Source organism: Ostrinia furnacalis, unplaced genomic scaffold (assembly GCF_004193835.3).
Source record: "Ostrinia furnacalis isolate ACB-3 unplaced genomic scaffold, ASM419383v2 OfSCF2617, whole genome shotgun sequence".
In the NCBI taxonomy this organism is placed as follows: domain Eukaryota; kingdom Metazoa; phylum Arthropoda; class Insecta; order Lepidoptera; family Crambidae; genus Ostrinia; species Ostrinia furnacalis.
In genome coordinates, this window is record NW_021132856.1 from 187,774 (window position 1) to 201,547 (window position 13,774).

The following is a 13,774-nucleotide window of genomic DNA, read 5'->3' on the forward strand; positions in this document are numbered from 1 at the left end:
TACTAGGTGATAGTGATGAATACCTACCTATAACAATTTAATAAATAAATAAAAATTGTATCTTTAAATAAAACACACCTTAAAACAGGGTTATTAAAGGTTTATCAGACGATAGATAAAACTTTATTCATAAGTTTTTAATAGAGCTAATTTAATACATTAGCAGTGTTATAAAATTACGAACCAAATACAATAATTTATATTAATAGTGAGATCATTATATCTTGATCTAAATCCGGTATTATGACATAAAATCAAGAATAAATTTAAGTCGATTAGTTTGAATTAGATGACAAATTCGGAGATATGTAAAGCCAGTATTTTAAGTAAATAAAATTAAAATTTATTCAATCACGAAAAACGTCTACGATTATATTAATTGATAATTCCTTGTGGCTCATGTTACTAATCATTTAACCCTTTGTTAACTAAAGGAACCAAAGCATAACTTTTCAGTCCAAAAATAGGGAAAATTAATGAAAAGCAGCATTTTAAAACTTGAAGTTTACTACTATCTGAAGTCCGTTATAATTAATTGACATCATACTTCAATCGTAACCTGTAATCTACCAAATAGATTTTACCAAATGTGTCGGTAAAACAATAAAAATGACCGCCATTATTATCAACCAGCTCATTCGTATGCAAGCAATCAACTGTATTTCTAATTTGGTCGGGTTACACCAAACACCGTCATTACGGGCGGTTTCTATGATTGCATCGTATTGCAACGTTTGATAACATCGAAGGCTTTCTTAAGGGTTAACTACGATATCTTGGCTGAATCAGCAATTTAAAAAATAGTAAATAAAATTCTGAGTATGTTATTTGAGTTTTAAAAACAATGGAAGAGCACTTATGGGCTTTTAAAGGGCGAGTATTATTTCTTTTAATTTTAAAGTTATAGAATAATAACCCTTAAATATGTACTTACAATATTATCAGTACAATAATCTCGTACGTCGATAAGTTTAAAGTTCTATGTTTAATTGTATATTAGGTACTAGCTGTGCAAAAAAATTACACGCCCCATTCAGGGCAGAGACTTGCAGTACATATTCTAGGAAATTAAGTACCCAATACCTTAAAACACACCCTACTAGTACTTAATGGGTAATTAACCTAGTACCTATTTATAATCCGCGCCCATGTCGATAAAAAAACTTTGTACTAATTATTGATATCTAGCCACAAAAAACCGCAATCTTCGCTTCATTTTACCTTATTCAAAGACCTATTTTAACTTGCAACGCACATTCACCACGAGATTAGGCAAAGCTAAATCGAATGGCCATGCTTGATCCCTTCGCAATCAATCAACTAAAAACCCTCCTGGTGCAGTCGGGTAAAAACTAAACACAGCCACACGTAGTCCCGGTTTGCTACGGTGCTCTCGGCACAATGGACCCAGGATTGGAAGAAAAACGTTTTTCAACAAATTCCAGATCTGGGATCCGCATAACAAGGTGTGCGATGGAAAAAACTGTAACTGAACATTCAATTTGTGGTTGTTAGCGCGGTGTTGAGACCATTGTTCGGGTGTCACGAGTGGGGTAGGTTGTTTTGCGCGCATGTGAAACGAATGGTTCAATTGCATTTAGAAGGTCTTGGTTGATTTACTGCTGATAAGAAGAATCTTATAATACATTTATATGTATTGCATGACCAGTTTGATGAGCGCCAAATCGAACAAACTATAGCGTGCGAGCATTGTCTTCTTGGAAATCTAATCATATTTTGCCATGATTAAGCATGATAGGTACTATCAATCAGTTCAATAATTATTAGTCATCGAACAAATGGATGGAGAAGCGTATTATGTTCGATACAATCCGTCAAAAACGTGCGGTGGATGATTTACCAACATTAGTGAAAAATTCTTCGCAGATACGCTAATTAGGATGTGTTAGTCGTAGTACCTAGATGCTATGAATATTCCCAAAGCTACCTATTAATATTACCCTCAAGGAAACATTGAAAAAACTGATTTGATCCCGCGACAATATCAACGTGTATTACGAATTCACATCCGCCGAAGTCCGTAAATAATTAACATTCCTCTCAATTCCGACCTGTAATAAATTTACCATCCGAAAACTGCATCGGACGTGCGTAACCAACCGGCTAACGTCTGCTACTTCATCGATTTAAACTTGCATCCAACTCAAGAATCGACTTTAATCCTGCAGATCAACACCCTTTCCTGCCGTACATAGAGGAAGAAACTAAACTTCAGAACAAACTCCGTAATGGATACAGCCTAAAGAGATCTCGTCGCAGCGGCAAAAAGTTCGAATCAAAGCGGAGGTCAGACGCTTGCTCCTCACATACGAAGCCCTACGTGATGCTATTGAGAAATTAATTAAACCACCCATGACAGTACAAAACGACAAACCCAAAAACGTCTTTTAGTGCATCTCCCAAGAGCTATTCTATCGCTTTTTATAGACGTTCGTGCAAATCAAAACATTCAATTGACACATTTAACAAACAATGCTGCAGTACATACTAAATTACACTCAGCAAAAAGTGTGGGCGTACGATTTAACGATTATCGTTTAGATTGGAAACTTATAGACTACAATAAATACGTGCCAGACGACAGCGAAGTGTCATTATAAGGGTTTTATGCTTTTATAGTACCAAAACAGGCCCTTATGCCTTCAGAATCGGTCTTAATTAAATCGAATTGAAGACACGTTCAACTCTTTGATTAATACTCGGAGGAGGAAATCGTCAAACCGCAATTCCGAGTACAAGAGATATGTCACAGCTCTCGTCAGGTGCCTCAACATTAAGCATCACCGAGTCCAATTGGATATTTTTTGCGGCGAACCTAACGATGTCTTTTGGTCCGACTCTTTTTTGGCACTTTTCGTGTTTTATACATTCCTAATTGAGGTCGGATTCGCTAAGGATGCGATTAGGCCATGATTAATACAGATGTGCCGTTTTGCCGTCGGTATTTTACATGTATTTTATAAATGAATTGGCTTTTGTAATTCTTGAATTGGACGTGACGGTGACCGAATGGAATTTGGCGCGTAATAAAAGCGCGGCCATTTTGATTTTTGGGTCAATTTCCCAAACACATTTTTTGAGCGGCGTAGCTGAAAATCATATGTTTTTTATGACATAGAACTTTGATTTTTTTTTACACGAAAATATACAGAGGTTCCATTTTGATGACAACATTATTAATGAGTATTTTCTTTTACAAATTCGACAAAAAATAATTGAACTAAGCGTTTCTAATTTTGGTGCAGTGTCCACATCCTTAATTTCTTACAATATGTATTTTTTTAGCTGAAGATCAAAACAGAACTTAGGGAAAAAGTATATTTTTGGATTATACAATCTATCTATTATCTAAGATTACCAAATTAAGCAAGTTTCCCAAATAACTGTGATTAAGTCACGTCCTTAAGTTTTGTCCGCGAAAAATTTATGATTTTGGTGTCAATAATGAAATAGCTCGTCAGTTTCTTTAAAGATCAAACAGGATTTAAACACTCCCATCATTCGTTAGGTTTAGTACCGCCCCCGCGAGCAGTGACGGCAGACGGGTGCAAGACCTCTGCGTCTTCCCGCCAAAAACGTAAATGTGTTGTTTTTTTTTAACAAAAAAATTAAAACCGACGCCAACAATCACTTAAAAGTAGAAAATAAGTACGTCGTTATTTATTTATTAGGACAATATACCATGATTAATATTTTTGGAGTCGGTGCTGGTAAATTTAAAACCATTTCTTGAGCTTGGCACTAAGATATGACCGACTGACAGCATATTTTCTAATATTGGTGCTTTAATATAAATTCTGGTGTTCTCTTAATTTTGGTGTAAGGAAAATCTAAAAAACTACTGGACAAAATTTAATGTCTTAATCATTTTAGAAACAGTATAAGTTTCCAATAAATTTGATCTATAATTAAAGAATAAAAATACACAAATAACAATTTCCACCAAAATTAGGCAAAAATATGCACTTGTTGAAATTCACCCTTTTGCGTTCTTTCAAAGGAAACTTTTTAATTTGTGTTTTTAGTGTGTGGTGTGTAAAGCAAAGGCGTTGCGATGACAATGCTAGGCAGTTGCGTTAACGACGCCGTATTAATGCGATATTTTATTAATACCTGCGGTTGACCGCGCACTCTTGCGCATCGAAGGTGTGATCTCATACGACCACGGAGGTACTCTCTTTTATGACCATAAACAATTCCAAGTTGGTCAATTTACTTCGTGAACTTTTTGGTTTAATATTCAATCATTAACCTTATACTTTAAAGCTACTTAGGTTAGGATACATACATCATAATATTACGCCTATGACATAATAAATTAGCGCCATTAAACGCTAGCGTGTCACGTTAGCTCTAATGTAAACAGAACTGACGTAATCTGTTTATTAAACGTGAAAAAAAAGCTTAACTAATTAACAAAGGCCGTTTAGTGCGCCACAGCCATAAAAATAAACGAGTTAATTTCAAAATAATTACTTAAAACATTTTAAAAGTAGGGAAATATGCAAATAGCGAAAATAGGGCGAACGCAACCGGATGTAGAGATACCGCCATTGTTTTCGTATCTCCATTTCCGTTACGTTTATTGACGTTTCGAAAGAAACTTCAAATTAGCAATAAACATAATAACATGTATTCAACACTGGTTAATTGCAATCAATGTGTATAAACAGTTATTCAAAGTTTTCCTAAGCGAAGCAGGATGATAAAGCCGTTAGGGGTTTATGTGCTTCATACACAAACGCCAAGAAACCTACTTGATTGTTTTTTTTCCTGAATCTACCTACTTTAAATTACTTACGATTAATACTGCTTAATCGAATGGACCCAATTAGAAGAGACTTCAGAAGTGACCTTTAAAAAATTTGGCCGTAAAAATTAGATAAAAATCTTAATTCCTACTGAACGTTCTTAAAAAAATTAAGAGGACCAATAAAAATCGTAGAGTCGCTCATAAGGTACTTTTACATGTCAATTTTTTTTTTGCTGAGCAAATAAACAAAAACATCCTTTACAAAGTTGACACTGATAATTTCCTTTCTTTAAAACGCTTTCGAAACGGCCCGTATATAATTGTGTGCTCGTTAAAAAATAACGATTCCAGGGTGTGTTTTATTGCTCTTTACGACTGGCAACATTTTAGCGGTGCGGGCCTTTTATGGCGGTGTCATAGACACTGTTTTAGTGTCTGATAAAGAGTCAGCATTATCAAGGAGTTGGGAGTTGCTTCACGTTATCTGTGATACCTTCACCCATAATGAGATTGTTATTGTTGTGTGAAACGGAACGACGTAACAAAGAACTTTGTCGATTATGTCTTGTGTCACATCACTATAGCCTAACTAACTAAATTAGCCTTATAATGGCGTCTATCAGGGGCGTAAAAATATATTCGAGAAAAAACAATAAAATTATTATTTATTTATTTTGTTTTTTCCAAGAATTTCCTCCCAGAATTTTAGCATTCCGGAAAAAATGGTCAGTCGCTTAATTTAATGCCAATATACGAGTAGCACATCGTCTCCTTACCGAAAGAGAAAAGTCTTAAGTGTCTAAGTAAGAGACTTTTTCAACTGAACGGACCATATATTTAAATCGCACTCTCTTTGTTCCAGATGGTCAGTCAAATCACCTCAACCTCTTCAACTCAAGGCCGCAGCCGAAGAAGAAGCGAAAATCCAGAACGGCCTTCACAAACCACCAGATCTTCGAGCTGGAGAAACGGTTTCTCTACCAAAAGTACCTGTCTCCAGCCGATCGAGACGAGATCGCGAGTTCTTTGGGGCTCTCCAACGCTCAAGTCATCACATGGTTCCAAAACAGGCGAGCAAAGTTGAAAAGGGACATGGAAGAGTTGAAGAAAGACGTTGAGAGTGCTAAGGTCTTGTCAGCACATAAGAGCTTCCTGGAAAACGTGACAGATTTGGGGATATTAAAGAAGAAAGCTATGAGCATAGGAGCTAGTGAGGAGGCGGCGACAAATCTTGTCGTGAACGCGTCTAAATGAAACGAGGCCCGCGCGATCGCGCCAGAAGTCTACAAACGATTCGATTACTAAATCGATTCAGTCGACTCAAATGAACTCATAGTGACGTTAGATGTTTTACCTTCACTAATCTAGTATTGCGTACTTCACTATTTAAACGACTGTAAATATACATAGATCAGAAGTAGTAATTGTACAAAATGAAGAAGCTTCGTTCGAAATAAATGTGATAGTTGATTTTATTATTTAAGTACTTAATATTTTATAGAGATATTCCTAAATTATTTATTGCGTCTGGACGATATTACTGATGCACTTAAAAGTGGTATTGAAAGTTATTTATTATGTTTCCAAGATACTGTTATAAGGTGATAAAGGGATGATAAAGTTCAAAATTACATTAAATTAGTCTAATATTACCTACAGCTAATGTAAACCTTACAGAATGTGCAATAATAGATTTTAGTGCATCAGTAACACTGAGCAAGCGCGCTTGTACATAATACTTGTATAATTTTTATTAGTATTAAAAGCTCTTTTAATTATAGTTATATAATGTTAATGAGATATCAAAGCTAATGACGTAGGAGGCGTCTAATCTAATTTATAATTAGTAAGCGTAATTACTAATTTTAAATTAGTATTTATACTAATTATTACCAGCATTATAGAACATGGATGTTAGTGGTAATGCATATTTTCATGTCAGTTCTCTGTAATCAAGAGAGGTTTGTACTTAACCAGTGCTTGTATGATGTATAGTATTTTTGCATTTATGTTTGTTTCGATGAATTAATGATAATAATTGTTTTAATAAGCTGATAAATGTAAATGAATTCTCCTTGCTAATAGAAGTTATTGAGTGGTCCGAACATTTCCATACTTAAGTAACTTTTATTAGTGGAGTAATTTATGCCTCTATATTCTTATTCATTGTTAAAAAGAAGATTAACTTAAGAAGAAAGACCTCATTTTGTAATAACTAGTATTTTTCATCATACTACAATGAAAAGAGAAATAATAATGTCCCAGTCCAAAATACATAAGTTTTTCTGATATTTTATGTACACTTCCTAGGTACCTAAATGGAAACCTGTAGAACTTATTTTATATAACTTAATATTATACATCACATCAAGGATTAATACTGAAAAACTAATAATCTTTAACCTATTTAAAATAATGAATTGTCCCTTAACTTATAAATAGCTACTTCTCTATAGCTATTTTAAGTTTGTAAACTAAAAATCATGCATTATGAAAACCATGTAAAAAGTTGGTCATACAGAATCAACACAAAAAGTCCCTTTGAAGCAAATGTTTAAGAATACTATGTATTTCCAAAATTTTCCCTAATTCCAAAGGGTTTTGTAATGTGTAACTGTATTTTTCCTTTCTGCCTCTACTGTGATATTTCTTCCCGCTCTATTCCTCGCTGAAAATTATCGTGTATTCTCTTCTTTACATAACCCCAGGTAGAGTTGCCAGGATGGCGCAAGACGTCCCTATTTCTTAACTAACCTCTTTTTCCTTTAATGTAAGTAAGGATGAAAATTAAATAATTCATCTGTAAGCTTCATGACAAAAAAATTACCTCAACATTTTCATATCTTGTCATGAAACCTGGTTCCAATTTTTCCAATAATTTCAACCGTCTATCCTGATTTGACAAATAGCAACTGGCAACACTATCAATAAGTACAGATGTCAGCAATCAAGTTAAACATTTTTGAATCTTATCCAGTTGCAATGAGAGCTATTTTGCAACAAAATGTAGAGAAGACACCCCATAAACTAATTAGTTTATCAAAACAGACTTAGGCTGAGTTACACCACCTTCTTTGACTGTAACAAACGTCAAAAATCTGTATAATTCCATACAAAAAGCACCGGTTATCATTATAGTTACCGTTAAAGTTACATGGTGCAACTCACCCTTAGTCGGCCTATAGTTTAGTCGGGCTGTTAATCAGTATGAACTTGTATAGAAGTGCGCACATTACACCGATTTGGTATCGGCCGACTCCTCAATTCCTCAAACAAATTGAAAGCCGACCAAACTGTCGGCCGACTAAAGGACGTAGCACACTTGTCAACCCGGAAAGTAACTGTATCAACTCGAAGCGGTCAGTATTATTTTTATAAAACTCCATACTGTAACGCATACTTATTGTAAACGCCTCACCTCCCGATTGACAGCACGTGACAGGCGATGACAGCTCGCGAAAGGCAATACGGTGTTGATCCCTTTCCGAGTTGATAAGCCTGCTATGACCTTAAAAGTCAATAGTCTGCCGGGTTAAATGCGTCAGAGAAGAACTTATACAACTTATCGATATATTCTAACTAATTAACCAATAGTGGTATCTATCAGCCGAACGGCAATTCTTGTTCCTAAAGTTACTTACTACCAATTGTTTAATATTAAATGTAACTTTTATACATTTACGCACTGGACGAACGCGTCGAATATGTGAATATACTTAGTGTAAATAAACGATTATGTGTTCTTAAAATGCAGTTCTTTGTTTTTTTCATCCCTCTTTACAATACAACCAATATTGCCTTAATGAATCGGTGTTGTACACTGTCTGAATCAAGATCCAAGGAACGCGGGTTCGAACCTCGCGTGCGTAGTTCGTTCTCCTTCGAACTTTTCTTGTTGCAAGTATTAGGCTGGATTGCACCATCTTATTTTAACTTTAACAAACGTCAAAAATCTGTCAAACTCCATACAAAAAACACCGGTTATAGCCAAAGTTACGAAGTTACGGTCAAAGTTAGGTGGTGCAACTCAGCTTAATGATAGATCGCCCGGTGCTTTGTCCTGCTGGAAGCTCTTCTGGAAGGACTGGTCTTTTGTTCTAAACGTCCTGCCAGAAGATTATCGCAAGTCCTGCCCGCAGTACGCAATTTGTACGTGTTTGCTTGCTGGTCCTTCCAGCAGTACGGTGACCTTCAAATTTGAACTCATCCTCACCAGAAGTAGTAAACACTTGGTTAGTGTTTATTAAATAAAAAGTCATGTCGTAGAATCATTTTGTTTAACCAGTATTTTACTTATCTAAATATATTATAAACTTGTTTATCTTCTTTCAACTTAACTAATAGGAACTATAATAAGGAACTTTAAATTAATTACTTTGGTACGTCACTTTGTATTAGAAATTACACCTATCACTTACAAATACACTACAAATTAAAAACAAAAACAAGAAATAAATTATAAATGTTTGATTAGGCTGGAATACTTCACATTCATTATAATATTATCGCCAAAATGTTGCCGACTCCACGCCCGGCGCGTCAAAATGTGTCGCGCGAGCGCGAACGCGCTGCCCCCGTGTATACTCGTGCGCCATCGGGCTCCGACTAACGGTTAGTCGCGTTTTTCGATCTTGGGCACTATTGGGTGAAAGAGAGAGAAACACTCTATTTTTTCGTGTAAATTTGAAATTTGTACAATGTATACTTACGAAACTGTGATCTTTTAATTTTGCGTCCTACCGGAAGTACTTTAAGTCCTGCTGGCAGGACTCCGGGCGATCTATCATTAAGTGTACTTTTTCTCGGAGCTTTTCAACTAGTTCAGCCTTCAGGTAGGTTTTTATTTGTAATTCAGCTTCTATCTTGGCTGTACAGGGTTTTTAGTGGTGACGTTAAGAAATGAAAATAATCCTGACTTTTCTAATTATCAAAATATTTCCTAGTATAAGGGCTACTTTCACAAAATAATGTTATCTAAGAAATAAATTCTTGTGGTTGTGACTTTATCTGCCATACAACATTAGACTCCTTATTACAAAAAAGTTAAATAGGTTTTACATTGATTTCCAGACTAAATGACAATTTAAACAAGTGTTCAACGGGCGTTTAACATTTTGTAATAAGCCCTAATGATCCTGTAACACCATCAGTTGTGAATAATTCTAAGCTCCTACTCTTGGTTCGATTCCATGACCAATTATTATTTTAGGAATATGTGTATCTGGCATTGACTGATTCATTTTATAAAATCTACCAAAGAGTTTATATCATATTGACCTTAAACACCGAAAAAAAGAAAAGAACACTCGTTGACCGCAGCGTTATTAACACTGGCCGGTAATTAAAAATATTCCATAGTTAAACTGTTCAAATTATTTATTATTCACGTAGCACTGTGAAATCCATTCGAGGCACGTAAGAACAGGCTCTACGTGGAAATTCGCCTTGTATGGCAACCGTGACTGTTGGGGGAAAGTGAACTTTATGAGGAGGTGATAAGGGGTTCGAAAGTTACGGTTTGGTCCGGGTATGGATTCGAAATGAGAGGTTGATGCGCGCGTCGCGTGCCGAAATCGGATTTGAAGTAAGGCTGGGACTACACTCACTGTAGTTACTTTATCACGTAGTTTACTACTTTTTTACCACGAGAGAGAAGCTCTTGGCCTGCATCTCACATGGAAAGTTATGATAAGGCTGAAGGTGGAATGTAAGTATATACTCGTACGTAAGTCTCTTCTACACAATACAAATTTCCTTCGTCTTTTTATTTGTATATTTATGAAAGAACCTGGATGCGGGCAGCGCAGAACCGGTCGTTGTAGAAAACTTGGGGGGCCTTTGTCCAGCAGTGGACGTCATTAGGCCGGTCGTTGATAGCAGTTGGAAGAATATGCTGAAAATTAGACTCAGTGGCGTTTCTTGAGACATTCTAGAGTCCAACAACATTTAACTGCGCTAATACTGCATAATAGATAGCTATTAAATTTTAAGTTTTGTATTATGGAACCACAGGCAATCAAAACTAAAGCGTAGAGGGAGATTTAAGCCTGGATTTAGATAAATAAGTGGAACGGGAATACTTCTTTAGTTCGCGAATCCCTCCAAACAATGTACTCCCCGCTTAAACCACGCGTTGTCAAATTACACCGGCTCTTCAAACACAAATTGTTAAAACTGTACGAGTATTAGTTCCACCCGAAAGTTTGTTATACGTTAATTGGTCGCTCACTAAAACCAATCGCCAGTGTAACCTGACCTTTCTTACCCTCATAATAAAAGGACACCATAGCTCTATCTTATTGTAAAAGTTTCTATCGTCCACGCAAAACTCGGTGATATTTAAACAGTCATTCATGGTCGTTATATCGACATCCGTAACGTGATGAACCGTACACAATAAATAATTGCCGGAACAACGCTAATCTGGCTATTTTTATTTGTTTTCTTTAATATCGTTACGGTACCTCAAGTAATTAAAAAGATATCAAATTAAACCGTTTCGAAAAAATTTGAAAACCATTTAGAGTTAAAGAAAGTTTTTATAAATGAATAGAACAAAGCAACAACATTGCAGCTCATGGTCCCAATTAAAAAGGTGTGTCACGAATTTAGTTGAAACCACAAAACTTTGCTACATCAAACGTTACATTTACAGCCTTTGTGCTGTAAAAAATTAAAGCAACATAAATTACAAAGCCGTAATTATCGCGAAAACACGTGTTATTGAAAGAAAGCCGTAATAACACACGACTGTTAATTTGCGCTTGTGAAGTAATTAACGCTGAATGATCCGGGGGTATATCTAAAGTACACGTTTCGATCCCTTCATTCGTAACTTAATACCACAATTTCGAGGCGATGGTAGGGCAAAACTCCTTTGTGATGATACCAATTTAAATAAACCCGTGCGATTACGATCCTGGAGTATTTAAATACGTCTTTCACATACGAAATTGGAGTTTTGGAAGCTCAAGTTAAGCTGGGGGTCTTGAAAAACAGTTGTGTATACGAAATATTTAAATTGGAAACGGAATAATTATGGCATACAATCATAGGATGTTATTACGTTACGTTTGTTTTAGAACCGCAATGTAAAGGTAGGAAATTTGTTTTGTAAAGGTGTTGCAAGCTGTAATTATTCTCTTGGGTTATATCATTTGTTTAATTTACGGCGTGGAAACAATTTTGGATCGCATTATGAGTTTAATGTGCCATTTCTTTTCACAGCTTGAACGTTTCATGTGAAAGAAAAATGCTAAAATGTGTTGAAAGCTTTATTCTTGAAAATACACTGGCTGATTAGAAAAAAAACAGATTTTCAAAAAACGAAATGTGCCATTGTCTAGTTTCGAATATTAGCCAGAGGTGTACGAGACGCAAAAGTTTAGAAAGATTACGAGTAATTTGACCAAAATGTTCACATCACAATCTTATTCCAATAGACAATTTGACTCCATTCCCCAATAATTCGAAATCACTTGTAGTGCCATACAAATTCTATGGGAGAGTTTCGTGTTGACAGTTTTAAAAAGTACGTCAATTGATTGGTGGTGTGTGTTGTCTATTGCAACAAAAGAAGTTCGTTCGTTCGTTCCACAATGAACGGTCCTGCGCTGCCCGCATCCAGGCTCTTCCCGTGACACAGCCATGCTCGTAGAGACAATGGCCGTTGGGGTAGGAAAGTTCTCGAGTGGCGACCACGGGCTGGACGTAGCGTGTGCAATCTCCTACTAGGTGGACCGACGACCTGGTAACAAAGAAGTGTTGCGAACTTATTGGCTACTTTTGGCGACATGAACTATTTGACGCTGACTGTAGGTACCTCTGGAAGAAAATAGAATTGTGAAATCTTTGGCTTTTTGTCACAATATTATTAGGACATCCTGTAACACGCCTTAACTCATTACCAGCAGTCCTGTCTAAACGAACTATCCAACGGTTACCGTCATAGAATTAATAGAAACATCATTTTAATTACAATAATGGCGTCAGATAATTAATTTTAGACAGGCGTCGCCGCGGGCTCCGACAGATGCGCATGGTTTTTGTGAATCGGTTTTTAAATTAAATATAATTAAACGTATTTTAGACTTATTTATGTTAAAGATATGGTGTTTAATTTGACTAATAGGATTTATATTCCTTTAGAAGTGAATAAGTGTTTCGTGACTGAAAGAGTGACTGAAAACTGAAACTGAAAATAAGCGAGAAAATGAAAAGAAAAATGATTTTCAAAATGTTACACTCAGATACGTGTAAAGCTGAAACGTTGTACACAATGTTGATAGCTCCTGAAAAAAAAAATCACCCTCTTTCTGGCGCATGTCGGATAAAAACAATAATAAAATTGCGTTCAGAAATCATAAATAAGCTTTGTAAAACTAGGTAAGTATACTTTGCGTCCATTTAGATCCTTAATGGAACCCTGAATAAAATATGACCACACATTAACGGAATTAATCGCCAAAAAAATAGACCCACATTTTTCACGGCGCATAGAGCCAAAATCGAGTGCATATCGAATCAACAAGAGAGCGAATAATAAATCATTCGCGCATTCGATTTCCGTATCGATTCGAATGCACTTCGAGTACAATCGCATGCACATAAACCTTGCTCTAATTTTGAATTTAAGACTGTTCCAAATTCAAACTTAAAATTGGAAGCGTAAAGCTGTTGATAGTTGTGCGAAAATGAACTCTATGTCAAAAAGTAGAATAAACAGGGTTGCCAAAATCGCACAATACCGTTGGAAGTGGAGTGAAATCGCAACAATGGCTGATAATGAAGTGGTTTTGTCATGTTTTTAGGCGTGCGGCATGTGTGGGTATATTAAGGCACAATTATGTTATAAATGGCCGCTTATTGGACGATTAGCGGCCGGATCGAGTCCGTTGGGAAACTAGGTTTCGTAAGCGGTACAGTCGTGGTGAGTAAGGTAAGTTGCATTTATATTTTATTGCTATGGTCAATGTGATTTTAGACGTGGGTGATTTTAAA

At 35.9% G+C, this 13,774-nt stretch overlaps 1 protein-coding gene across 1 annotated transcript in view; it reads left to right on the forward strand.

The window, feature by feature from the left end:
- Positions 1-7,228, forward strand: part of LOC114356066 (homeobox protein BarH-like 1b) — a 96,884-nt gene extending 89,656 nt beyond the window's left edge. Inside the window, exon 2 of the mRNA XM_028309156.1 lies at positions 5,637-7,228. Within this exon, the coding sequence (XP_028164957.1) occupies positions 5,637-6,028 (392 nt within the window). The 3' untranslated portion in view covers positions 6,029-7,228. The remainder of the gene's footprint in view (positions 1-5,636) is intronic.
- The last annotated feature ends 6,546 nt before the right edge of the window (positions 7,229-13,774 follow it).